This window comes from Erythrolamprus reginae, chromosome 7, assembly GCF_031021105.1.
Source record: "Erythrolamprus reginae isolate rEryReg1 chromosome 7, rEryReg1.hap1, whole genome shotgun sequence".
NCBI lineage: Eukaryota > Metazoa > Chordata > Lepidosauria > Squamata > Dipsadidae > Erythrolamprus > Erythrolamprus reginae.
In genome coordinates, this window is record NC_091956.1 from 35,295,420 (window position 1) to 35,322,685 (window position 27,266).

A 27,266-nucleotide genomic window follows, 5' to 3' on the forward strand; every position below is an offset into this window, starting at 1 on the left:
TTTCTCTCTTTCTCTTTCTCTGTCTCTCTCTCTGTCTCTCTTGCTATCTCTTTCTCTCTCTCTCTTTCTCTCTCTCTCTTGCTATCTCTTTCTTTCTCTCTCTCTCTGTCTCTCTTTCTCTCTCTTTCTCTCTCTCTTTCTCACACTCTATCTCTTTCTCTCTGTCTCTCTTGCTATCTCTCTCTCTCTCTTGCTATCTCTCTTTCTCTCTCTCTTGCTATCTCTTTCTTTCTTTTTCTCTCTCTCTCTTGCTATGTCTCTGTTTCTCTCTCTCTCTCTCTCTTTCTACCATGCCGACAACAGCGGCATCAGGTAGTAGCCAAGGGTGGCGGCAGAGCGGCTGACTGCGAGCGGGAGCCCTGACAGTGGCAGCTGGATGCTGTATATGCTGGCGCTGCACTGGGCATTGGCATGGGGCTGGCACCTCCGGCCCATCCAGCGAGCCAGTGCCAGCCCCGCAGCGCCAGCATCACTGTTCCCTCTAATTTTTTTTCGGGGTGAGCGTAAAAGTATAGTGTCTGAGCGGCAAAATAAATAAATAAATAAATAAATAAATAAATAAATAAATAAATAAATAAATAAATAAATAAATAAATAAATAAGAAAATAAATAAGAAAGAAAGAAAGAAAGAAAGTGTGGACGTGCACTATCACACATGAGCGAGTTCTTGCATCCATAATTCTATCCTTTCTATGTCTGCCTCCCTCTTTCCTCCCTCCCTCATTCCTTTCTATCTCTCCCTCCCTCTTTCCTCCCTCCCTCTTTCCATTGTATCTCTCCCTCTCTCTTTCCTCCCTCCCTCTTTCCTTTCTATCTCTCCCTCCCTTTCCTCCCTCCCTCTTTCCTTTCTATCTCTCCCTCCCTCTTTCCTCCCTCCCTCTTTCCATTGTATCTCTCCCTCCCTCTTTCCTCCCTCCCTCTTTCCTTTCTATCTCTCCCTCCCTCTTTCCTTTCTATCTCTCCCTCCCTCTTTCCTCCCTCCCTCTTTCCTTTCTATCTCTTTTCTTTCTATCTCTCCCTCCCTCTTTCCTCCCTCCCTCTTTCCTTTCTATCTCTCCCTCCCTCTTTCCTTTCTATCTTTCTCTCCATCCCTCAGCGGTGGCAAAGAAGAAGGAAGGCAGGCTGCAGAGGGCACCGAGGACAAGAGCACTCGCTCACTCCCTCGCCCTCTGACTTCCCTCCCTCGCTGCTGAAGGGACGAGCGCGGGCACGAGCGCGCGCGCGGGCCCGCTGCAAGAAGGTTTTTTTGTTTTTGTTTTCCTTCCCCCACCTCATGGGAGAGAGAGAGAGAGAGAGAGAGAGAGAAAGAGCAGCACCCTGTCGGTTCCGAGCGCAGCCAGGGAAAGTGGCCTCGAGCCAAGTGCGAACTGCAGGATGCGGCAAAGGACTCCTTGCCAACCAAAAAGGGGTGAGGGTGGCGAAGGCAAAGCCTGGGAGGCGGGGAAGGGAAGAGCGGGAGACCCCCAGACAGAACGGCTGAGGGGAAGGAAAGACGGAAGGGGGGAGGGATTGAGAAGCGAAGCCAGGGAGGGCTGAGAGAAAAGGGGAGCGGTACGCGCGAGAGAGGGGTGGGGCAGGCATTCCCGAAATGGATGGAGAAAGCCCTCTCTCGCAGTGAAAGCGCTCCCAGCCAGGGGGCTGCGAGAGAGGGCTTTCTCCGTCCGTTTCGGGAAAGCCCACCCCGCCCATCTCGCAGCCCCCTGGCTGGGAGCGCTTTCGTCCCGAGGAGCTGAAGCCGCAGCCGCAGCTGCTGCAAGAGAAGTCGCACCCCAAGGCAGGGGGCGGCGGCGGAGGAGAGGGGGCAGATCGGGCGGGCGGGGGGCAGGGCCGAGAGGCCAGGAGCGCGAGGGGGCTGGAGGCACCATGGAGAGGCAGGGGCGGCCGCAGCTCCCTTCTACTTCCCGCGCCTCCCCGCCCGTCCCCCCCGCAGGCTGGCAGGGGGATGGGGAGCGCGCAACCGAGGAAAAGCATGTACGTCTCCAGCAGCACGTCCAACCGTCACTGTCGGTGCCTCCCCCCTGGAGCTCCCTCTTGCCGCCGCCATCTCCCTGCAACTGCCTGGGGCCGCTGCAGCCGGCACCCTCCCGCTTCCACCGCCAGTGCCCTCCCGCCAGGCCCCAAAGGATGCCGACGCCAGGGAAGCTCCAGCTGGGTGGGGCGCTGCCGGTGCCGGACCGCCGGTGCCTCCGACCTGGAGCTCCCACTCGCAACTGTCCCCCGGCTACTGCCCGATGCTGCTGTTTCCGGCACTCTCCTGCTGGGCCCCAAAGAAGGAAGGTGGGAAAAAGGAGGTGCGAAGAATGAAGCTCTCCTTTTTCCCGCCTTCCTTCTTTGGGGCCCAGCAGGAGAGTGCTGGAAACAGCGGCATCAGGCAGTAGCCGGGGGAAAAGTTGCGAGTGGGAACTCCAGGTCAGAGGCACCGGTGGTCCGGCACCAGCAGCGCCCCACCCAGCTGGAGCTTCCCTAGGAGCTTCGCGGCACACCTGACCCGCGGCACACCGGTTGGGAAACGCTGGTTTATATAGTATAAAATAATAGTATATTTAAAAATAAATATAAATTGAACTATATTGTAAAATGAACCTATGTATCTGAATGATTTCTCTTCTGAATGAATTACAATGCATGTCAATTCTTCAAAGTAGGCCAGCTTAGGAATCAGATGTCACCAGAACTCAATTTTTATAATAACAGAATTTTGAAATCCTGCCAGAAATTTCCTTTAATCCCTTTTATACATCACAAAGAATGTTATTTTGAGTATCTTTCCAATGTTCCTTCCACTCCCTGGCTTTATTGTTGTTAATATTCTCTTTGATTATCGCTGAATGGTTCAGCTAATGTTTCTTGCATGCCTTTTTATACAACCAAGTATGAGTGGGTTGGAAGCAATGGAAAACTGAAAAAGTCATGATAGAATACAGTTAATAAAATCCTAAAATAGAGAAAGGTGAGAAATGTAAAAAAAAAGGCAGCGTATTAAGTGGTATCACAATGATGGAAATAAGAATGGTTTACAAGGACAGAAATGTATATATAGGGATATTGTGGATGGTGTTAGTATAAATTAGTTTAAATTCCTTATATCATGCCAATCATTTCTTTGGATTGGTATTTCATATTTTTCTGTGACCTGTATAACTTTGTTTACTTCCAAACTTCCATATTATGGGTACACATAAGAGCCGGGGTGGCGCAACAGGTAGAGTGCTGTACTGCAGGCCACTGAAGCTGACTGCAGAACTGAAGGTCAGCGGTTCAAATCTCATCACCGGCTCAAGGTTGACTCAGCCTTCCATCCTTCCGAGGTGGGTAAAATGAGGACCCAGATTGTGGGGGCAATATGTTGGCTCTGTTAAAAAGTGCTATTGCTAACATGTTGTAAGCTGCCCTGAGTCTAAGGAGAAGGGTGGCATAAAAATTTAATAAATAAAATAAGTAATGTACATATGTATTCATTTTTTTTCTTAATTACTCTTTTATCCATAATTTACAGCCTAGATAGGGATTATTTATTTTTTATTAATTTCTATATTTATGTTATGTTACACCTGTTTCTTGGTATGTTAGAATGTTAGAAAAATGTGGGCTAGAAAGCACCACCCAGATGGATTTGTAACTGATTAACAGTTTAAGTACCACATTTTTTCAGAGTATAAAACACATCCCCCCCCCAAAAAAAAGGGTGAAAATTTGAATGTGTTTTATACACTGAATGTAGCCCATTCCTTGGCATTCTTTGCAGCCTGAAACAGCTAATCATTGGGAGGCCAATCCAACCAATTAGTTGCTTGTGCTAATCAGGTGTGCTGAAGCTAAAATGGGTTTGTTTGCTGTTTGCTGCAAGGAAGCAAATCGCAGGGAGGGAGAGGCAGATTTTTTTTTTTGCTTGTGCTAATCAGGCTGTGCTGAAGCTGAAAGTGAAACTGAAACAGGCTGTTTTCTGTTTGCTGCAAGGACGCAAACTGTTGGGAGGCGGAGGCAAATATTTTTTTTTTGTTTCCTCCCCACAAAAGGTAGGTGCATCTTATATTCCGGAGCATCTTGTACTCCAAAAAATACAGATCAGATTGCTAAACTGGCTAAAAGTTTAAGTAGACAACAATCTACTTCTTGGTAAACTTAAAAAATGTGGAATAGACAGCAGCAGCAGCACCAGATGGATTTGTAACTGGCTAACAAACCATACTCAATATGTAATCCTTAATGGAACTATATCTACATGGAGGGAAGTAAATAGTGGGGTACCCCAATATTCCATTTAGGCACAGTACTCTTCAAAGTCTTCATAAATGACTTAGATGAGGGAATATAAGGGGAACTCATCAAATTTGCATAGGGACTAAGCTGGCAAGAATATCCAATACCCTAGAACATAGATTCAAGATCTAGAAGGATTTCAACGTTGAGATCCAGATGGATCTTGTCAACTGGGCCCAGTCTAACCCAATAGAGCTTGGCTAGGCCCAATCTAACAAAAATAAATTCAATGTAGATAAAAATAAGATTGTACATTTAGACAAGAAAAAACCAATTATGCAGGTTCAGATTAGATGAAACATAGCTCAATATCAGTAACTCTGACAGGGATCTTGGAATCCTAGTTGACAACCACTTAAATATTAGCTAATAGTGTGTGGTAGCAGCCAAAAAGGCCAATGCAATTCTAGGCTGCATTAATAGAGGGATAAAATCAAGATCATATGAAATATTAATACTGCTTTATAAAGCTATAATAAAACTATTCTTAGAATACTAGTTTTGATCACTGCTATATAATACATTTTGATATTCTGGTAAGAATGTGACAAGAACTGTAAAGATGATTTGGGGACTGGAGACTAAATCATATAAAAATGTTTGCAGGAATAGGGTATGTCTAGTCTGGTGAAACTAAGAGATACATGATACTAGTATTTCAATATCTGTGAAGATTCTTAGTCATCCAGGTCATGCTTGTCCAAAAGATCGTGTTGAGGCTCCATCGGACTCTGAATCTGCGAGGGGAGATGAACTGGAAAAAGAACTGTCATGGATTGAGACAGCAGCTCCTTTGGCCTTGGAAGAAACTTGGTATAATGTCTTGCTGGTTGGTGATTGGGTGGACTCCTGAGAGGGAAATTCCTGATTGGTTGTGTTAAGTTGTTGCCAATCTGTCCTTAGTATAAATAGAGGTGTCGTGTTGTCAAAAAGCTGAGTTCCTGTCAATTGTTGCTCTATTAAAAAGTGCTTTACCTTGTTCTTTCTGTCTTCACCTTGTCGTTCCTTTCTGACATAATAATGGTGCTGAAAGGTGGGATTCCTCTTCATACACCCCGTTCTCCATCATTTGAAAGAATTTCAAATAGTACATTATGTCTACTTAACATACCTTCACCCCATTCTATCCCCAAATTATGGGAGGAAGATTACCTCCTTGACAGACTGGTCTTTGGTATATGGGATGTACATCTAAAACGCTGTCTACTCTCTATACCTGATCTGACCAGAGGCTGAGGCCACAGAGGCTGAACTTTCCTTGACTTTGTTAACTGTCATGAACAGCTCGGTGAATGCCACTGCTGCTTCCTGTGCTCCAAGACTTGAGTGTCTACCTCAAGAGCTGGAGAAATCACTTGCTCTTGAGGAGGAGCTTGTTGCTTGGCCAGCCACCATGACAAACCATTGGAGAAATCCAAGCCACCCCTCCCTTCCCATGCCGGGGTTGTGGAGGGGAACCACTCCCCCATTGTCATATCAGCCCCCTCACTCAGGGTTCACTCAGGTCACTTTCTCCCTCACTCTCACTTTCTGCATCAGCTGGCAACCCCCCTGACCCAGGATATCCAGAGGGGCTTGGCTCATCCTCCTCAGAATCTGACATGACCTGAGGTGGACAAGGAGCACTCACAACAATGCTGATACCGTGAGTAGGGTCCATTGCCCATCGCTCTAGAGGATCTGGCTCCAGTAGCCTTGGTTTTGGCCATTGAGGATACCCAGATTGTCCTAGCTGCCACTAACATTGACACGGCCTCCCACCATGATTTTGTCATAGTTACCATTTTGGATTGGTACCTCCGGGGTTGGCCATCCTGTCATGATTTTCCCGAGTTTGCCCCATATTTTGCCCAGCAGTCCAAACTCTCCTCTACAAAATGCTGCCTGTTATGGGGGATCCTTACCGCCAAAATTCCATCCAATGGTTCTGGATATCCTGCACAGAGGGCACCCTGGGGTAGTATGAAGCCCTGGTCAGAGGATGTGTCTGGTGGCCAGGCTTAAACTCTGCGATTGAGTGTCATGTGGTGCAATGTGTTCCCCATCAGGACATTAGGGCTGCTCCACCCCGGGCCCAACCTAGAGAGTGGGAGGAGCCCGCCGGGCCTTGGTCTTGCCTGTACCTTGACCTGGCCGGTCAAATGTTCCTAATCAGCATTGACACCTACTCAAAGTGGCTCGATGTCGGCCTACTACATTCCACCACCTCCTGAGCTGTGATTGGTGCCCTCCTGTCCCTATTTGCAACCCATAGTAACCCTGACTTGATTATCATGAACAATGGACCCCAATTTGTCTCCGCTGAATTCAAATGTTTCCTTGCTGAATCAGGCATCCGTCATGGCGTGATCTTCCCTTGGCACCCTGCAAGTAAAGTAAGAATGTATGGTACGCACAACCAAGGAATTGTTATGTCACATAACCCAAGGGCGTTGGCACAGGAGAATACAGGAATTACACAACAACTGACCCCCTGTATGGCCACAGGGAAAACACCAGCAGAATTATTAATGGGGTAGAAATTATGCATACCCCTCAATCAATTACACCTCCTTTACACCCAGGGCCTTCATGGGAAAATACCCCTAGTCGGGTTTTCTGTAGCAGAGAATCTGTGTCAGGCCAAAGCCTTCATGTGGAGTTAGAGAGTTCGGCCTGACAGTCTGTATTCATCCATTCATACAGTAGGGATGGTAGGTGGTTGCTGAGTGTAGTTTTACGAGACAAGGGGCCACGTTCCTATACAATTTCTCTCCCTGATGGCTGGGAGTGGCACCATCATGTTGACCAATTCAGTCCTTGATCCCAGGAATGTAGCAGTCAAGACCCTGAAGATTTGATTTTTCCCCACTGCCACTATACCAGGGACCAATTCTTTCGACATTCTGCCCTTACCTGTTGCTGGGAGTCCCCAGGTCCTATGTTTGGCAGACAAGGGAACTGCCCTGAACCAAGACTTCGAGGCAGACACTCAGGAGGATGTGGTCCTTCCTAGGCATTCCAGAAGAATCTGGGGTCATCCTGCATATTTACAAGATTATGCATGTGCCTTCTAAGAGGGAAGGGCTGTAATCTCCTGCTTGTTGGTGATTGGGTGGAATCCTGAGAGGGAAATTCCTGGATATTGATTGGTTGTGTTAACTTGTCACCAGTTTGTCCTTAATATAAATAGAGCTGTCGTGTTGTCAGACAGCTACGTTTCTGTCAGTTGTTCTATTAAAAAGTGTTTTACCTCGTTCTTTCCATCTCCACCTTGCCGTTCTTTTCCAACATAATACTGGGGAAAGGCAGAGTCTATCCAGGCAAGGCTTTTCGGAATTAGTAAAGCCTGCAGGCAGGGTGGAACAGAGGCAGGATGAACAGGAGAGACAGCAATCAGACAAGGTACCAGAAACAACCCCCCACATTGTGAGTGCTCCTTGTCCACCTCAAGTCATATCAGATTCTGAGGATGATGAGCCAGGCCCCTCTGGATACCCAGGGCCAGAGGGGTTGCCAGTTTATGCCGAGAGTGAGAGAGTGAGAGAGAGAGAGAAAGTGACCTGAGTGAACCCAAGGAACCCCTAGAGGGGGCTGATATGACGATGGGGGAGTGATCCCAGTGGGAGGATGAGGAAGACATTAGAGTGGATAGTCCGTGGATAGATCCTCGATATAGGAGATTGCTGAGAAGGCAAGAGGAGTTGCATAGTAAAAGGGATTAGTTTACAGCCTTAGCCTTTTGGGGGTGTGATGTCACTTCCAGGCAGTGTAAAGGCAAAAATATTTGGGTTTTCAATGCCATTCCATGGAAGAGGTTGTAGAATGGGGGGAGGGGTGCTTGAACAAGGCTTCAAAACCATGATTTCTACCTTAATAAAAGACTTTGTCTGCTGGAAAAAATTTGCTTGGGATCTCACTGAGCTGATTCATATGCTTAAATGATAAAAGGACTGGTTATCTAGGGAATTCCAATTAAGGCTGAGTTTGGCGCCTTTCCCATAATCTGTTGATGCTTAGCTCTGGAGAGAAAATACTTGTTTTTTCCTTGCCATTTTAAATCTGCTTGTCGCTATGTGTGCTTTTATCATTACAAAGTGTGATTTTACCATGCAATAAGGGACCTTTTGTGTTGGGGGGTTCACTCCAAGGACAGTGCACAGAACACCCCCAATGCAAGGGCTTGGAGAGTGTAGAGAAGGTGTGATCAGTGGAGATGGAGCAGACTACTCATGAGAAAAATGCTCTGCCCATCTTCACCAGGCACTCCTGGGGAATTAAAGAGATTGGGGGGAGGGCATATTTGTTGGGAAAAAATGCGGAGTTCCTGAAGTGTTGCGTGCCGATGTTTCAACTTGCCAAGAGTCCTTGCATTTCTTTTGGCATATGGACTAATTATCTGGATCTTTTGCTCCCTGAACTCCTTGATTGGCTCTTGTTTTGCCAAATATATTTAGGATTTTTTGCCATGCCTTAGTGCAGACAGCACTGGGCTGGACTAATTGCCCCCAGAGGCTGCTTGAGGTTTGTTTAGGGGTTTGTTATCACTCTGCTCTAGGATTTGCCCGAAATGTGGCAGCATTTGGGATATTTTTGAGCAATAAAAGGGTGGTTTGAACTGCCAACTGTGTGTTATCTCTATGCCATGCCCTGGATCATCACAGATGGTACTTTTTAAAAAGAGGCAGGAGACGCAAGGTATGCTGGTACACTTATGCACGCCCCTTACTGACCTCTTAGGAATTGGGAGAGGTCAACAGTGGATAGTCTAAGGCAGGGGTCCCCAAACATTTTACACAGGGGGCCAGTTCACGGTCCCTTGGACTGTTGGAGGGCCGGACTATAAAAAAAACTATGAACAAATCCCTATGCACACTGCACATACCTTACTTTAAAGTAAAAAACAAAATGGGAATGTACTATTTAGAGGGGGAGGGAAGTCTGAAATTCACAAAAGTTTATGTTTTGTTTTTAATTTTCTTTTGTTAACATCTGATTGGCTATACAAGGTTTTCTTGGTTTATAGAAAAATGTATAAAGAAAGAAAGAAGCACTTTGTCATAATGGTTAATACATTAGAAATATAATTGGTGTTGTACTTTTTGAAGGAACATTAAGGAGGGAATTTAATTTTAAAAAAAGTATGTACCTGGATGACAACTTTAGAAAAAAAATGTTTGCAACTTTTTTGATGATTTATATTAGTTACTAACAAAATACCGCATTTTATTCATGGAAAATTAGATGGTACACTGTATTGTTTGAATGTATGTTGAGAGAATTTTTTAAAAAAAATTACACCCCCCAAAAAAAGTCCTTCCTTCCTCCACCCCTCCATTCATTTCATTCTTCCTTCCTTCCTTCCTTGTTCCCTCAATTTCTCATTCCTTCCTTCCCTCCCTCCCTCCTTCCTTCCTCTCCTTTTCTCTCTCTCTTGCTTTCTTTCTCTCACTCACTCACTCTCTTTCTCTCTCTCTTGCTTTCTCTCTCTCTCTTTCTCTCTCTCTCTCTTGCTTTCTCTCTCTCTCTTGCTTTCTCTCTCTTTCTTGCCATTTCTCTCTTGCTTGCTTTCTCTCTCTTGCTCTCTCTATCTCTTTCTCACTATCTCTCTCGCTATCTTTCTTCCTCCCTCCCTCCCTTTCTCTCTCCCTCTGTTTCTCCCCCTTCCTTCCTTCTCCCTCTCCTTCCTTCCTCTCCTCTTTCCCTCCCTCTTTTTCCCTTCTCTTTCCCTTTTCTTTCTTTCTCCCCATTTCTCTCTCTCTCTCTTTTCCCTCTTTCACCCTCCCTCTTCTCTCCCCATGGAGAACTCGCCCGACAAGCCTCTACCCTCCCTGACCCCAGACTCCAATTCAATCCCCATTCAGAAAATGAGGAGAGGAAGGAAGGAGAGAGGGAAGGAAGGAAGGGGGAGAAAGAGAGGGAGAGAGAAAGGGTGGGAGGGAGGAAGAAAGATAGCAAGAGAGATAGTGAGAAAGAGAGAGAGAGCAAGAGAGAGAAAGAAAGCAAGAGAGAAAGGGCAAGAGACAGAGAGAGAGAGAGAGAAAGAAAGAGAGAGAGAAAGAAAGAAAGAGAGAGAGAGAGAAAGAAAGCAAGAGAGAGAGAAAGAGATAGAGTGAGTGAGAGAAAGCAAGAGAGAGAGAAAAGGAGAGGAGGGAAGGAGGGAAGGAAGGAAAGAAGAATGAAATGAATGGAGGGTGGAGGAAGGAAGGACTTTTTTGGGGGGTGTAATTTTTTTAAAAAATTTCTCTCAACATACATTCAAACAATACAGTGTACCATCTAATTTTCCATGAATAAAATGCGGTATTTTGTTAGCAACAAAACATAAACTTTTGTGAATTTCAGACTTTCAGACTTCTCTCCCCCTCTAAATAGTACATTCCCATTTTGTTTTTTACTTTAAGATAAGGTATGTGCAGTGTGCATAGGGATTTGTTCATAGTTTTTTTAATAGTCCAGCCCTCCAACAGTCCGAGGGACCATGAACTGGCCCCCTGTTTAAAAAGTTTGGGGACCCCTGCTCTGGGGTGTTGGTTACTCCCGCAAGCTTGATGTCAAATTTGATTAGTCCCCCCTCTATTCCCTCATCTAGGTCATTAATGAAAATGTTGAAGAGCACAGGGCCCAGGACTGAACCCTGTGGTACCTTACTGCCTACCTCCTTCCATGTGGATTTGGAGCCATTGAGGACAACTCGTTGGATGCGGTTGGTCAGCCAACTGTTTTTCCATCTACATGTATTATAATCTACCCCATTTTTTTCCTAATTTCTGGATTAGGAGATTGTGATCTACTTTATAAAAAGCTTTACTGAAGTCCAAGTATATTAGGTCTATAGCATTGCATTGGTCTACTGATTTGGTTATGGTGTTGAAAAATATGAGATTGGTTTGGCATGATTTGTTTCTGACAAACCCATGTTGGCCATCAGTTATTATCTTGTTTGTTTCTAGGTAATGGCAAAGCTGTTTTTTGACTATTTTTTCCAGGTATAGAAGTCAGACTGATTGGTCTGTAGTTGCATGAGTCTGTCTTTTTTCCTTTTTTGTGGTTGGGGACTACATTGGCTTGTTTTCAAACTTCCGGTAGCTCTCCTGTGTTCCAGAACTTTTGGTAGATAAGGAGTACTGGTTCTGCGATGGTGTCTGTCAGTTCTTGTAGGACTCTGGGGTGTAGTCTGTCTGGTCCTGGCAATTTGTACTCATTGAGCTCCCATAAGTGGTCCCTTGTTGTATTATTATTTATGTTGAGTTCAATTCCAGGGCTGTTTTTTGCAGCTGTTTTGCTGTTAGTTGGTTGATGGTTTCCTTTTGTATGAAAACTGATGCAAAATAAGTGTTAAGCAGCTGTGCTTTGTCTCTGTTATCTGTGATTTCTTTACTGTCTTCATTTTTAGTGTAGCAACTGTTTCCTTGATTTTCTTCTTATTGTTTATGTGCTGGAAAAAGCTTTTTTTGTGGTCATTGACTTTCATTGCAAGTTATTGTTTGTGTTGGGTCTTTGCTTTCTTGTTTTTCTTTTTTATGGGTATTGTGTTGTTTTGGGCATTTATGATTGTGTTTTTAGGGATCCCAAGCTTCCTGTGTGGATTTACCCTTTAGAACCTCCTTCCAGGGGATCTTTCCCAGATTGTCTTAGTTTATTGAAGTCCGCTTTTGTGAAGTCTGGGACTATAGTGGTGTTGAGTCCAACAGTTAGTGATTGCAATATATTATATTTTAGGATGATGTGATCACTTTCACCCAACATCCCTTCTACTTCAATTCCCTCTATCATTTTTTCCCTGTTTGTAAGAATTAGGTCTAGTGCTGCAGTCCTTCTGGTTCCTGGTTCCACTTTTGGGGCCAGAAAGTTGTCTGCAAGACTGGTTTGGAATCTATTAGACTTTTCACTTGGTGCTGAGTTGGTTTTCCAATTGATGTCGGGGTAGTTAAAGTCCCCCATTATTATTGTGTTTTGCTTTTTGCATATTTCTGTTAGTTGGCTTGTTAAGAGGCTGTCCATTGTTTCAGTTTGGTTTGGTGGTCTGTAGTATACTCCTATTGTAGTGTGGCACTTTTTTTCTTTTATGTTAACCCATATGCTTTCTAGGGGGTTATCTTCTTTGGTTGGATGTAGCTATGTGACAGTGTAGTGATCGTTTATGTATAGTGCAACTCCACCTCCTTTCTTGTGTGACCTATTTTTCTTGAAAGGTTTGTATCCCTTTTTCTGTGTGATCCAGTCGTGTGCTTTGTCCCATCAAATTTCTGTTATTCCAATTAGATCATATTCAACCTCATGCATTAGTACAGTGGTACCTCAAGATACGAACCCCTCGTCTTACGAACAACTCGTGATACGAACCCGGGGTTCAGAAAAATTTTGCCTCTTCTTACGAACTTTTTTCGAGTTACGAACCGGCGTTCGGAGACTGCTGGGAAGCCGCGTGGCTGTTTTAAAAGGTGACAGCCGGGCGGCGGGGCTTCCCAGCAGCCTCCCGAACGCCGGTTCGTAACTCAAAAAAAGTTCGTAAGAAGAGGCAAAATTAATCTGAACCCCGGGTTTGGTTCGGGAGGTTGCTGGGAAGCCCCCCAGGCCGGCTGTCACCTTTTAAAACAGCTGTGCGGCTTCCCAGCAGTCACCAAACGCCGAACGCGGAAGTTCGGGTTTGGCGTTCGGCTTCGGGAAGCTGCTGGGAAGCCGCGCGGCTGTTTTAAAAGGTGACAGCCGGCCTGGGGGGCTTCCCAGCAACCTCCCGAACCCCGAACTTTTGCCGAACTTCCAGGTTCGGGCTTCGGGAGGTTGCTGGGAAGCCCCCCAGGCCGGCTGTCACCTTTTAAAACAGCCACGCGGCTTCCCAGCAGTCGCCGAACGCGGAAGTTCGGGTTTGGCGTTCGGCTTCGGGAAGCTGCTGGGAAGCCGCGCGGCTGTTTTAAAAGGTGACAGCCGGCCTGGGGGGCTTCCCAGCAACCTCCCGAACCCTGAACTTTTGCCGAACTTCCGGGTTCGGGGTTCGGGAGGTTGCTGGGAAACCCCCCAGCCCGGCTGTCACCTTTTAAAATAGCCGCGCGGCTTCCCAGCAGTCGCCGAACGCCTTTTTTTGCGGGTTTCTTTTTTTGGTTGCACGGATTAATTGACTTTACATTGTTTCCTATGGGAAACAATGTTTCGTCTTACGAACCTTTTGTCTTACGAACCTCCCCCTGGAACCAATTAGGTTCGTAAGATGAGGTATGACTGTACTTCCAGTTTGTCCTGTTTGTTCCCCAGGCTTTGTGCATTTGTGTATAGGCATTTTAGTTGTTTGTGCCTGATTCTGGGTGGACATTTTTATCCTTCCATAGATTTGTAGCCTTGACTTGTTCCCCTTACTTATTTTGTTCATTATTCAGTCTCTTAGTTTGTTCACCTGCCTCTCTCACTCCTAGTTTAAGGTTGATTTCCTAGGTGGTTCTTCTCAGCTCTAGTGAGGTGTAGCCCATCCCTTGCTAAAAGCCATTCTTGGAGATATTGTAGGCAGTGGTTGAGGAAACCAAAGTTATTTTGGCAACACCATCTCCTTAGCCAATAGTTTATTTGTGGGATTTTGTGTTCTCTGGGCAGGTGTCATCCTCTTGTAGGTAGGATAGAAGAAAAAACAACCTGTGCACCTATGGTTTTGATTGTGTTGCCCAATTGGTCATAGTCTCTCATTATTGCATTCAAGTCTTTCCCTGTGTCATTTGTTTCTGCATGGATCACCAGTTGGGGATAGTAATCTGTGGGTTTTATTATTTTGATTACCGGTAGATTTTGTGTTATGTCAGAGATTTTAGCTCCAGGGAGGCAGCACATCTCTCTGGTTTGATTGTCTGGTCTACAGGTGGTAAGTTCAGTTCCCCCGAGAATTGAGTCACCAATCACCAGCACTCTACTTTTCCTTTTGACTGGGTTGGTGTGTGGGGTCTTTTTCTTTGTTGAGGTAGCATCTGGTGGCACTGTTTTATTGTGCTTTCTTTCTGGTGATTCTTTGTCAATTATATGTGGGTTCTCTTGTGTTAGGAGTCCTAGGTATTTGTTGCTTGTAGGCAGTGGAGTTGGGAGGGGGTGGGTTGGAATTGGTAGCAATTTTGTATTTGGTTTGTTTTTCCTTCTTTGTGTGACATATATCCAGCCGTTTTCATCCTCTGGAGGATTGATTCTGTTTTGTTCCTCTGAGATGTTGGTTCTGCTAGAGAGCTATTCCAGAGCTTTAGTCAAGGGGACTGGCCCATTTGTCATCTCAGAGGAGGTCCTTCACCCAGGTGCGCCTGCCTGCCTGGGTAGCTTATGGTGGAACTGAAAATCTCCACTGTACAGGGTGGTACAAGAAGTGCAAAGAGCAGCACCACCCCTACTGGCCAGACTGAGGTAATGGCACTGTTGCGGCAGAGTGGGGCAGTGCAGGTGGGCCGAAGCAGCAGTGGCGATGGCTGGAGCCTTAATGCAGGAGCAAAGCACCTCTGTACTTGCCTTTGTGCAGCAACAACATTCCACCTTTGTCATGGTACATTTGCACTTAAGGCAGCCCTTGCCTCCCACTTCCTCAGGTTCAGAGCTGTAAACTGTGTCTGTGAAGCATTGCGGTAGAGATAAACAGCAGGGACCACATCTCTTGTTGGGTCTCACAGCACTTCTTCTGCCCCTTGTTAGTGCTGGGCACACCTTGATCATTCAGGGAAATGCACAACCTGCTCTTTGCCCTGAGACACTGGCCTGACCCAGCCATGGCCAATACTGCTGCTGTTGCTGCCTTCATGGCCTTCCCACTGCTCACAGCACCTTGCGCAGCACAGTGAAATTTAGCACACTTCACAATGGGGGAGATGAGGTCCCTGCCTCCTCCTGCAGCTCATAAAGGCACATAGCCACAATGCGATCCTGCCCCACTTGCCCATGGAAACAGCAGCGGCATCAGCTGTGGGGTGGGATAAGCCAGTGTCTTGTTGTGGAGAGCATGTCAAACATCTCCTTCAGTGACTGAGGCACATCCAGCACCAACGAAGACCGGAAGTATCCTCCCACCATTTCTTGCTGCAGTCTGTTGGGCAGTGAGAGATGAGGCACCAAAGAATTAGAATAAGAGAGAGGGGGGGAAGGGAGAGAGAGAGAAGAGACAAGAGAAAGAGAGAAGAGAAACACACAAAGGACAGAGACTGACAGAGACAGAGAGACACAGAAAGACAGACTGGGAGAAGATACAGAGCAAGAGCAAGCGAGCAAGCAAGACAGACAGACAGATACACGCACACACATATACAGACAAGATATAGAGAGAGAGGGGAGAGAAAGAGAGAACAAAACTGTATATGAATTGTATTTGCATAAACAAAGGAAAATATGTAAAAGCATATGGAAATCCATGTTATACAGGAATCTGTAAATACAGCTGCCACATGTAAGTGCTTCGTTTTCCTAAAATGAGGCTTGTTGTTCATGTAAGTCTTGGCATTTGTTTGCATAATTTTTCCATTTTTTATGAAGAACAATTCAAGTCTCCTTGGTTACTTTCTTTTTATACATTAGGTCCTGTTACTGAAGTCAAAACAGATATCTATGTCACAAGTTTTGGACCTGTTTCCGATGTAGAAATGGTAAGTATGAGTATTATGACAGGTTTGAGGAAGAAAAAAAATTAAACCTAGTACTAAATGTGTGACTAAATGAACAGCTTTGCGATTCACCTTTTATTCATGCAAAAAAAGAACAGAATACCAGCAGCTTATTTTCAGGCTTTATTGTATGGGGCTATGACATCTTCTATTCTGGTCTTTCCATATTTTTTTTAAAAAGGAAAAACCTCAAAAAATTGGCATAGTAAAGTTGGGGGCTTGATTGAAGTCAATCAGGATATAATGAATACTACAATCCATATAATCAAGTGAAATCACCCCATTTGCCTGGGAGGAAAGGCAAGAAATAGTCTGGACACTGATCCTATGTATCAGCTCGATATTTATTTCAGAAATACCAATGAAATATCCAGTTATACCAGGCATTACTTATTTTTGTATAAGCAATTGTCTTGCAATAGCAGTTTTAAAAGAATAATAAAAGATGAGCTGAATTTTTTAGAATTCTACCCAATTCATTTTTATTTTTATTCATTTGATACTTTTAAGACATTGCAATAGTTGTGTAACCATCCCCAGATAGAGATAGAAATGGATAGAAATTATATTATTGAGCCCCCCCCCCGATAGATTTTAAGAAAGATAAAGATCTTGATCAGATGTCTGTGGCCACTGTCTTGATTTCTTTTAGACTACTTGCAAATGTCCCAATGCAGGAGTTTTCCCTAATGAGCAGTATGCTTAGATGCTGAGGGCCCAGTTAAAATGATTTTGCAAGATTTACAAACTTCCTTATTGATTGATTGATTTGATTTGATTTGTATGCAGCCCCTCTCCGAGGACTTGGGGCTCACAGCATATAATATAACAATATAACACAGAAGGCAAATCTAATTAAATTTAAAATGTATCTTATATACAAAAGGTTGTGAAGTTACAAGATTTACTATGTTGTGGAAGAGCTTCACTTCCCCCCCCCCCCCATGGAGTTTTTACTAGTTTTTACCAGTTGCAATTCAATCACATTTCTTTCATTTGTTTGCTATAAGAATACAGTATATTCCCAGTACAAATTTTTATCATTTATAAAAAATAAAAAAGTAATAATAACAAGGACATACAATCAATCGTTAGTGAATGAATCATTTCATTTCCAGTCCTGAACAACTTTAATTACATGCTTCTTGCCATTCTATTAGATTACAGTAATTATTTTGATTTAGTATGTTTAGTAATTTATTTATATAACTAATGTGTAAAATTAAAGTATTAAGATGTATATAGTTCTATCGAATTGATAGAAATGGGTTTAGGGACTTTATAGTTTCCTATCACTGATTTATTCTTGGGGAAATGCATGTACTGTATAACATTGTTTAATTTGTTTCCAATTGTAGGAATATACAATGGATGTTTTTTTTCGTCAGACATGGGTGGACAAGAGATTAAAATATGATGGTCCCATTGAAATTCTAAGATTAAACAACTTGATGGTTAACAAAGTGTGGACCCCAGATACTTTCTTTCGGAATGGAAAAAAATCTGTGTCTCATAACATGACTGCCCCAAATAAACTATTTAGAATTATGAAAAATGGCACCATTCTCTATACAATGAGGTACCTGCTTTATATATTCTATAAATTTGCATGATTTATTAATTGCTGATGTACTGTCCTATGTCAAGACTAATTTTACATGGTTCCTATAGGCTCACCATAAGTGCTGAGTGTCCCATGAGATTGGTGGATTTCCCAATGGATGGACATGCCTGTCCACTAAAATTGGAAGCTGTAAGTCCCCGTTATGATATTTTACTTATGGTACTAAAGCTCCATTTTTGTTCTTGTTGTAAAAAACAGGTCAGTGAATAGCCACAGGCTTGTGTCTTTGTCAAAAAGGAAAGCTTAGTGCCCTTGAAAGCAACAGGAATGCTTTCATTAGATTTTAAGATAAGTTCTTAAAACAAATGTCTTGTCCATTATATTTTTTTCTAAATATATCTTGTTCAGATGCATATCCAAAGAGTGAAATGATCTACACCTGGACAAAAGGACCCAAAAATTCAGTGGAAGTCCCTGAAGAGTCTTCTAGTTTAGTTCAATATGACCTACTTGGATATACAGCATCTACTGACACAATTAAATCTATCACAGGTAAGATTCTTCCATATTAGGTTTAGATAAACTTGCTTGCTCTTTGCTGGGTAATTCTTTCAGAGCTAAAGTGAAAATACTTGAAAAGGCAATTAAAAGCATGGGAGTTTGCAGCAAAGTGACATGCTTCAGAACTACATGGTTTGTCAATGCTAATCATTAGTTGTGGCTTAGTGTACAATAATAAACCTGCAGATTGTCCAAATAAATTCACATTAAAAAGCTGCTAGAGCAAGTGTATTAAGTATAACAGTTATTACTGTTTGTGATGGTTTTTAAATTCATGTTTAAGTATAACAATATGTAGAACAGCAAGAGAAGTAACCACACTGAAGATATATAGGTGAGGGTTTTTTTAAATTAATTTTGTTGTTTATGTTTTTTGACGATTTTAATCCCGTACTGTAACTCAGAACAGAATTGGGTAGCTGACATATCTTCGAATGGCATTATTGATAGCAAGAGGAAGCAATATTTTCATAATAAATTGGAAATTATCAGTCAATGAGACACTATTGATCCCTTATGGATTCATTCAGAAAGACTTTATACAAAGAAATAATAAAGAGATAACAATCAAATCTTTGCAGATTTTTTATTCAGTATTTCAGGTTCTTTAAGAACAATCTTCTAACCCAGTGCCCAGGAGTTGACATAGGGTAACACCTCATGTGTCCTCCAATATGGCTCCACATGCTACCTGTGGCATGGGTGCCATAGGTTCGCCATCACGGCTCTATACCATTTCAGATAGGTGTCCTGTCTTTTCTTTAAAACCTCCAGTGATGAAGGACTTACAACTTCTGAAGCAAGCTGTTCCACTGGTTAATTGTTCTCACTGTTAGGAAGTTTCTTCTTAATTCCAGATTACTTCTCTCCTTGATTGGTTTCCATCCATTGTTTCTTATCTTGGCTTCTGGTGCTTTGAAAAATAAGTTTAGACCCTCTTTTTTGTGGTAGCTCCAGAAATACTGGAATACTGCTGTCACGTTACATTTAGTCCTTCTTTTCTCTAGACTAGCCATATGCAATTCTGGCAATCATTCTTCAAGTGTTTTTGTCTCCAGGCCTTTAAATCATATTAATTCTTCTTTGCACTTTTGGCAGATTTTTGCACTTTTGGGAAGATTTTTGTAAGAACGCTGTTCACTTTTTAAATGTATATAACTGCTATCTATTCTTTTTTTCTCATGCATTATGTTGACTCTGATAAAGATAATTATTATAACGATAATTATTCAGCTATGATAATAATGACAATGGGTTTTTGAGGTATTTTGACACATGTACTATTAGAAGATTTGCCATTTAGGACACTGGAGATCTTTATTATAGAGCATTATTTACATTTCATGCTGCATCAATCTGTGTTGCTACCTGCTAACATTATGTATAAAGATAGATTAAAAATTCTATCTTGGTTTATAAAAAATGACTACTTAGTATGCTTGTAGAGAATATAAATATTGATGTAAAGTATTGATCCTGCATGCAGAACATTCTAGGTGATTCACTTTTTGGCTGGAAAGAATTGCAAATAATAAAAAGCTACTGGTTGTCAATAGAGACAGTGTTGAACTTAAATTTTTATCAAGGCGCTACTGAGCTTAAAATAATTTAGATTTAAAATTGAACTGGAATACTGGAATATTATATGGTTTAAACTAGATAAAGTGTTTATTAAAATCTGCTTCATACTGGTTCTGTTCCTGTTTTAGATAGAAAAGCTATATTTGGAAAATTAACCAGTTTGTGACTGTTTATTTCAAAATCTGTGTTTTGCTTTGAGTGCTTATGGTGGATGAAAATGGAAATTTATTTATTTATTTATTTATTTAATTGAATTTATATGCCGCCCCTCTTTGAGGACCTGGGGTGGCTCACAACATATACAAAAAGACAATAGTAAAATTAATCCAATTAATATACATAAAACAATCCTTAAAAATCTAACTTTAAAAACTTCCATTTAACATTCATTCAACGAATCATACTAAACATTCATTGGTCAGGGGGGAAGATCTAGTAACCCCAGACCTGGCGACAAAGATAAGTTCTTTTGGAAGACAAGGAGGGTGGGGGCAGTGCGAATCTCTGGGGGGAGCTGATTCCAGAGGGCTGTGCCCCCCTCAGAGAAGGCTCTTCCCCTAGGTCCCACCAGCCAACATTGTTTGGTTGACAGGACCCTAAGGAGACCAACTCTGTGGGACCTCACTGATTGCTGGGATTCGTGCGGCAGAAGGCGGTCTCAGAGATAGTCTGGTTCTATGCCATATAGGGCTTTATAGGTCATAACCAACACTTTGAATTGTGTCCAGAAACAGATCGGCAGACAATGCAGTCCGCGGAGTGATGGCGAGATATGGACATGTCTTGGAAGGTCCAAAACCGCTCATGCGGCTGGATTTTGGACGATCTGAAGTTTCCAAACACTCTTCAAAAGTAGCCCCATATAGAGAGCATTGCAGTAGTTGAACTTTGAGGTGATAAGGGCATGAGCGACTGTGAGCAAAGACTTCCTGTCCAAATAGGGCTGCCACTGGTGCACCAGCTGGACCTGGGCAAACGCCCCCCTCGCCACAGCTGACAGATGGTGTTCTAAAGTCAGCTGTGGATCAAGCAGGATGCCCAAATTCTGAACCCTCTCTGAGGGGGTCAATAATCCCCCCCCAGGGTGATGGATGGACATCAATATTTTATTTATTTATTTATTTATTAGATTTGTATGCCGCCCCTCTCCATAGACTCAACATAATTCAGTCAAAAATTAGACTCTGTAAATTGGATGATGCAATTTCAGTTCCCAAAATTTGGAAATTAATTAATTTATTCTTTTCTGGAATTTATAGTTTAATTCAGTAATCATTTTACCATTTAAATATCTAATAATTGGGTGGGCATAATATTCTGAAAAGCCCTATTAACACAGTGACAATCTCTGTCCTGTGAGGCTGCCACTGAAGACAAAGCTGTTTCAAAATGCAATTACCTAGGTTTTATTGGGAATTGTTCAGCTGAATAACATACAATATTTCTCAGCTTTCACTGATGATCAACAATTCAGTGGGTTGACTTGTATGCCTTTAATTTAGTTGAAGCCCTTGGTGTGGGATATCAAATAATGATAATGATAAATGAAGTCTCGTTCATTTATATTGCAATACTAGCTGATGCATGAAGTGACGAGAAACAACCAGAAAAAATGAAGTTGAGTAATTGGGGAGGAAGAAATTAATGGTTGTACCACTAGTATTAGGAACCTTGGAGCAGTACTGAAAGGATTGCTTAGGTAGATGAAAATTTTGAATTTATCAGACCTAAATATTCTGACTTTGCAAAAAAAAACACCTTACCTGGAACTGCCTATATACTCAGATATTACCCTAATCAGTCTTAAATCCTTGGTTAGGATTTGAACCGTTAGGTTGAAGATTAAATTTATTTATTTATTTATTTATTCATTCATTCATTCATTCATTCATTCATTCATTCAATTTTTCTGCCGCCCTTCTACTTAGACTCAGGGCGGCTTACAACATGTTAGCAATAGCACTTTTTAACAGAGCCAGCATATTGCTCCCACAATCTGGGTCCTCATTTTACCCCCCTCGGAAGGATGGAAGGCTGAGCCAACCTTGAGCCAGTGATGAGATTTGAACCGCTGACCTTCAGATCTACAGTCAGCTTCAGTGGCCTGCAGTACAGCACTCTAATTGCTGCGCCACCCCATCATCAACAACAATAGCAACAACAACAACAACAACAATTGGGCTGTCGTGCATGGGCCTGGACCACTATCCAGTGCAGTCCCTATGGATTGCCACATTCTGATCAGTAGTGGCTTAGCCACAGTGAACCAACCCAGGCGCCTATCATCACCAATGATGAGGAGAAAACAACAAAATTCCCCACTGGATTGGACATTGCCTAGGTCAATAAGGGCCACATCTGCTCCTGGACATCTGTCACAGGGCCCACTTATTACTACTGGAAAACCAGGGCATGCAACTGCAAAGCGACTGGAACAAAAGCGCAAAACTTGGACAACCGAAGAAAATCAAGAAATCATCAAATGTTACTACCAAGCAGAACGAACAGCCAGGGGATTTCAAAAAAGAATGCTACAACTGTGGAAGGAAAAACATCTGGAAAGTGATGTAACTGAACAAAGATGAATGGATCAAAGATGTTCATAATCCATAATAAAGTTTTTATAGATGCAGAAATGCAACATCTGGAAACATTGATTAAAACAACAACCAGTAATGATGATCAGGCTGAAGAAATTGTTCCAACAATCTGACTAACCAGTGGGAGAAACCAACATATAGGATGAAGATCCTCCTGTGCAACAACTTGAAAGTGTAGAGCTAAGTGATCTAGCAAAAATGCTGAAAGAAAAGATTCAAAACCACATCAATGAAAACACAGAAAAACAAAGACTACCTGCAAACCGTGAAATGTATAGCAAATGTGTAAAGGATCTATTAAATGCCATGAACAACATTTCCCATCGGATACACTATGTGAAACAAAACAACTAATGTATAAGCACAGCTGCCATTATAACTGCAGAATTAGGTTACAAAATGCAAAAAAAAATATCCCGCTGAAACATCAAAGTGTAAAATTTGACTTGAAAATAAAATGTAAAAACCATGAGGAGATGTCAGCAATATGAAATATTTGAAAGAAGGAAAACTGAAGAATGAAAAGTTGAAAAACAATTTATGCAAAAAATACAACCTGGATGAAAAAACAATAAAAAATCATGGAAGGACTAAAGGAAGTCCTAAAGGAAGGACTAAAGGAAGGAATGTTGTATCGGAATATAGTGTCGGAATGGCAATGCTGTGACCAACATGGCTCTGCTAATAAATCGAACCTTGGATGAGAGAATTGGACTGGAATCTGATTTATTTCTCAGATGCTATTTGGGGCGCTGACATCAAATTCCGATACTAACTTCCTTCCAGTACCACACCCAGGTTAAGGTTAATCCCACATCCCCACACCCACAAGTTCATCACGAGGACCAGTCCGAGTGCAGGGATTTCACTGACTTCCTCTTTACTTCAGTTGATGCAGAACAAAAGATGACTTTGGATTCTAAGAAAGGAATTTGTTGTGACTAGTAACTTTCCCTCTCATGCAACTATCCCCTCCCCCCAGTTCTCCTAATACTATTCTACTATGGGAGGCCAAAGTCTCTAGCTCCACATGATGGCTTCGGCCTGACACATGCTTTTTCTTTCTTCAGTTTTTTTTTATTTCAATGCATGAACAGTGTGGCTCCTGAGTATTGTACTCAGTGCCCCAAATAGCATCTGGGAAATAAACAGATTCCAATCCAATTCTCTCATCCAAGGTTCGATTTATTAACAGAGCCGTGTTGCCGACACTGATATTAACTTTTTTCCAGGTTTTTTTTTTGGGGGGGGGGATAAAATTTTCCTTTACCTTTCTTTCAACATACAATAAAACATCATGAGCAATAAAAAACACAGAATAAATGCTTAAAATAATAATTAATAATATTTCTTAGATATGGTAAACGTTCAGAGAGAAAAAACACTAATAATACTTTCAATATGTATTTTTATCCTCTTCTTTGCTAAGTTAATTAAAATTAACCACACAAGATATATTTCATCTACAAATAACAATATTATGAAATCTAGTCCCTTATATTCCCTTTTTCTATTTATAATAAAACATTAACATCTTAACATCTTAACTCAATATCTAATTTAATCCTTTCATCTCTGTGTTAACTCCTTATCCAATGCTGCCACCAGTCCTTATTTCATCATCTGGTTCTTTAATAGATTAAAATTAAATCATCATGTATTTATTCAAAAGTAATTAAAAGAAAATACTTCTCAATTATTTTTAGTTTCAAAACATTCATAAAATCACACTCCTCTTTATCTTTAAGTTTTAAAGTAAGCCTATTCATATCAGCACAATCTAAAATCTTACGTAATATTTGTCTTTCATCTGGAATTTTATTCAGCTTCCAATTTTGTGCATATGCTATTCTAGCTGCTGTTAAAATATGTATAATCAAATATATTACTTCTTTATTAAAATTTTCTGGTAAAATACCAAATAAGAATATTTCTGGTTTAAATTCAATAGTCCTTTTCAAAATCTTCTGTATCCATTGCTGAATCTCTTTCCAAAGTTTCTTAACTTCTGTGCATGTCCACCACATATGATAAAAAGAGCCTGGTAGCTGATTACATTTCCAGCATTTCATTGATCTATTCTTAAACATTTTGCTAATCTTTCTGATGTCATATACTGTACATCTATGAAACATCTTATACATATTCTCTTTATACGCTGTTAACATTGACATTTTATAATTTCTTTCCCAAATTTGTTTCCACTTATCTCTATCTATTGAATATCCTATATTCTTCATCCACTTTATCATTGTATCTTTAACTTGTTCAATTCTAAATCAATAGACAAAAAATAACCATAAAACTTTTTTTATCATATGCTCATCTGAGCCAAACAAAATTTCATCTTGTTTAGTTTTTTCAAGATTGATACCTTCTTTATTATCTTCGTTATATCTTGCCTGCAATTGTGTATACATGTACCAATCAAGATTTATACCTTGTTTTTCTAATTCTATCATTGTTTTCAACCTTTTTGACTGTCCTATTAAATCTTTCTATCTTGAAGTTTTATTCCACTGTACTCTGCTGGGGTATATCTGAGCTTCCAAAGGTGCAGTCCAATAAGGTACTCTAGAATAATGTTTGTTTTTAATTTTTTCCCAAGTTTCAATTAAAGAGTTTCTAATGCTATATCTTTGAAAGTACCTATGTATAGTCCGTTTTCCATATCATACAAATGAGTGCCATCCCATGTGTAAATCATGCCCTTCTAAAGTCAAACGTCTTTTGTTTCTGAGCATTGTCCATTCTTTAATTCATGTCATTGCCACCGCTTGATAATACAATGCCAGTTTGGAAGTCCAAATCCTCCTCTTATTCGTACATCTTGTAGACATCTTAAAGTAATCCTTGGTCTTTCTCCTTGCCAAATAAATTTAGTTTTTATCTTGTTCATGTCATTAAAAAAGGTTTTATTAACTTTAATTGGTATGTTTAAAAATAAGAAAAGCAATCTATATCCAGGCAGTCCATCCAGAGTGCGGGGCAGGGCCTCATGAAGCAGCTCATCCAACATAGCCTTGGACAAGCCGTCCTGGAATGCCTCCATCAACGCAGCCTCATTCCATTGCACCTGCACCTGCACCTGCACCATAAGCCAGACAAATATTCTGCCAACAGGTGCAAGCCTTGTTTCAATTGCTTCAACGTCCTCGTGGCCATCTGCTCCCGCGCTAGATCTGCAAACTGCCATTGCAACTGGTTGCAAAAACTACCTCATCATCCAATCCTGCTTCACTCCCAGAGTCTGCCCTTGACATAAAATCCTTACTGTTTGAAGCTGTTGGCAGCAAAAATGGTCTCTGAGAACGTGAGGATTCTCCCAAACCAACATTGTGAGCCGCCCCGACTCTGAGGAGAGAGGTGGCATACAAATCTAATAAATAAATAAATAAATAAATAAACATCCACAGTCCTTGGAGCAGGAGCTGGCCCAGAGCCAACCATATCCGGTTCCGGTGGGCGGTCAGGAGGAAGCTAGAAGACGCTGTTCTGCCAGACTATGGTGAAACATCTAAGTCTAGACTGTCTAAATTAAATTAGAGCAGCACATTCTAACATTACCTTGTGTGTGAGAGTTGGCGGCTGAGCTTGCAGCTATTGGAGGCTCTGTTGAAGTGACTGGGTGGCGGTGAAGCGAAGAGGAGAGGTGAGATCAGCCGCTAGGCGGAAGATGACGACTGTCCTCGGGCGCCGCCTTCACTTCCGCCTTTGTCTTCATCCCTGTCTCCGTCTCTGAGACATTCTATTACAGCGCCCCATAATTGTATGGTGAGGCTTGGGGCGATCTTGGCAGTGAGCTTTGCCACCGGAAGTTTCTTTCCATTTGGGACGTGTGGCATTGAGGCGACAGTGAAGAAGGAGGGTTTGGACGGGATCAGCTGTTGGGCGGAAGATAGCGGCTAGCCCCGAATGCCACCCCCGCCCCATCATGACTTCCTATTTACAAGATTAGCGGACTTAGTTAGATTTAGCCAGACAGTTTCATAATCAATTCTGGCTTATTGAACTGTATGGTCCCAGGATGCCGGGTCGCCGAAGGTGGGGGTGCCAGATGTTCGAAGGATCGTCATTCTTGTTACCTCAAAAAAGGAAAAACAAAGTGTCACCCAGATTGTGTCATCCAGAGGTTACCTAGAGGGGATTTACGGCTGTGTTGGCAGAGTGGAGCTATGAAGGGACGATGGAGATAAAGCCATTACCTAATGGGATTGAGGACTGCTGGAGGTTGCCCAGGACATTTGATGAAAGCTGGAGCTCCCATAGAGAAAGAACCTGGGAAAATTACAAACAAGATAAAGAGACAGAATTTTTACAGTATTGGTCATTGATTGCGACCATCACTAAAAAGACCTTTCTGTATTTATACCCTGGGACTCGGATATTTATATTTAACTTTCTTAGAACTACTATAACTTTGAGAACTAACCAGCTTAATAAGCTTGGAGTTTGGCGCCCTCTTGCTGCTGCTGTTGTTTTATGCTCTTCCTTTTAAGAACTACAGTACAAGTAAATTAATTACGTCTAGGCTATTTTTATATTTGTGTATATGTATTTTATATTTTTACTTTTTTAACAATTTTTTTTATAATTTTTTAAATTATTTTTCAAAAAAGACAAAGACAAATGACATTAAACATTTAAGGAGCTACCATTGCTCCTCTTGTCGTAGAAGTCTAACTAATACAGAAATAAAATACCCTAACTGTTATCAGATCAATACAGAAATGTCACTCGTGTACATTACATTCTTGTTAAATTTAACTCTATATTCTTTATGTTAATTATGTTAATTAAATTTCTTTATCTATAGAATATCATGTACTTATTCAAAAAAGATAAAATATAAAAAATGTAAGAAAAAATAGCACTTCTAACTTTATCATACTGTAAAGAAAACAAAAAACAAAAAACAAAAATTCTATGCTTATATTGTTTTTAAATTATTTCACTCTATCTTATAAATCTTCAAATAGTTATAAATTCTTACTTATTTAATTTTTAATGCTATTTTTAAAATTCCACCATTCGTATACTTTATCCCATACTTTATAAAATTCTGTTTCAGCTTGATTGTTCAAAGGTTTTGTCATCATGTTTAGTTC

The 27,266-nt window shown here is 41.6% G+C and overlaps 1 protein-coding gene across 2 annotated transcripts in view; it reads left to right on the forward strand.

Moving 5' to 3' along the window:
• LOC139170317 (gamma-aminobutyric acid receptor subunit alpha-4-like) overlaps window positions 1-27,266 on the forward strand; it is a 216,793-nt gene that overhangs the window by 56,146 nt on the left and 133,381 nt on the right. For both annotated transcript variants that reach the window (XM_070757342.1, XM_070757343.1), the window contains 4 exons: window positions 15,767-15,834; window positions 17,211-17,431; window positions 17,524-17,615; window positions 17,825-17,968. In XM_070757342.1, coding sequence (XP_070613443.1) covers window positions 15,767-15,834; window positions 17,211-17,431; window positions 17,524-17,615; window positions 17,825-17,968 — 525 coding nt within the window. Of the gene's footprint in view, window positions 1-15,766; window positions 15,835-17,210; window positions 17,432-17,523; window positions 17,616-17,824; window positions 17,969-27,266 lie in introns of those variants that run through there.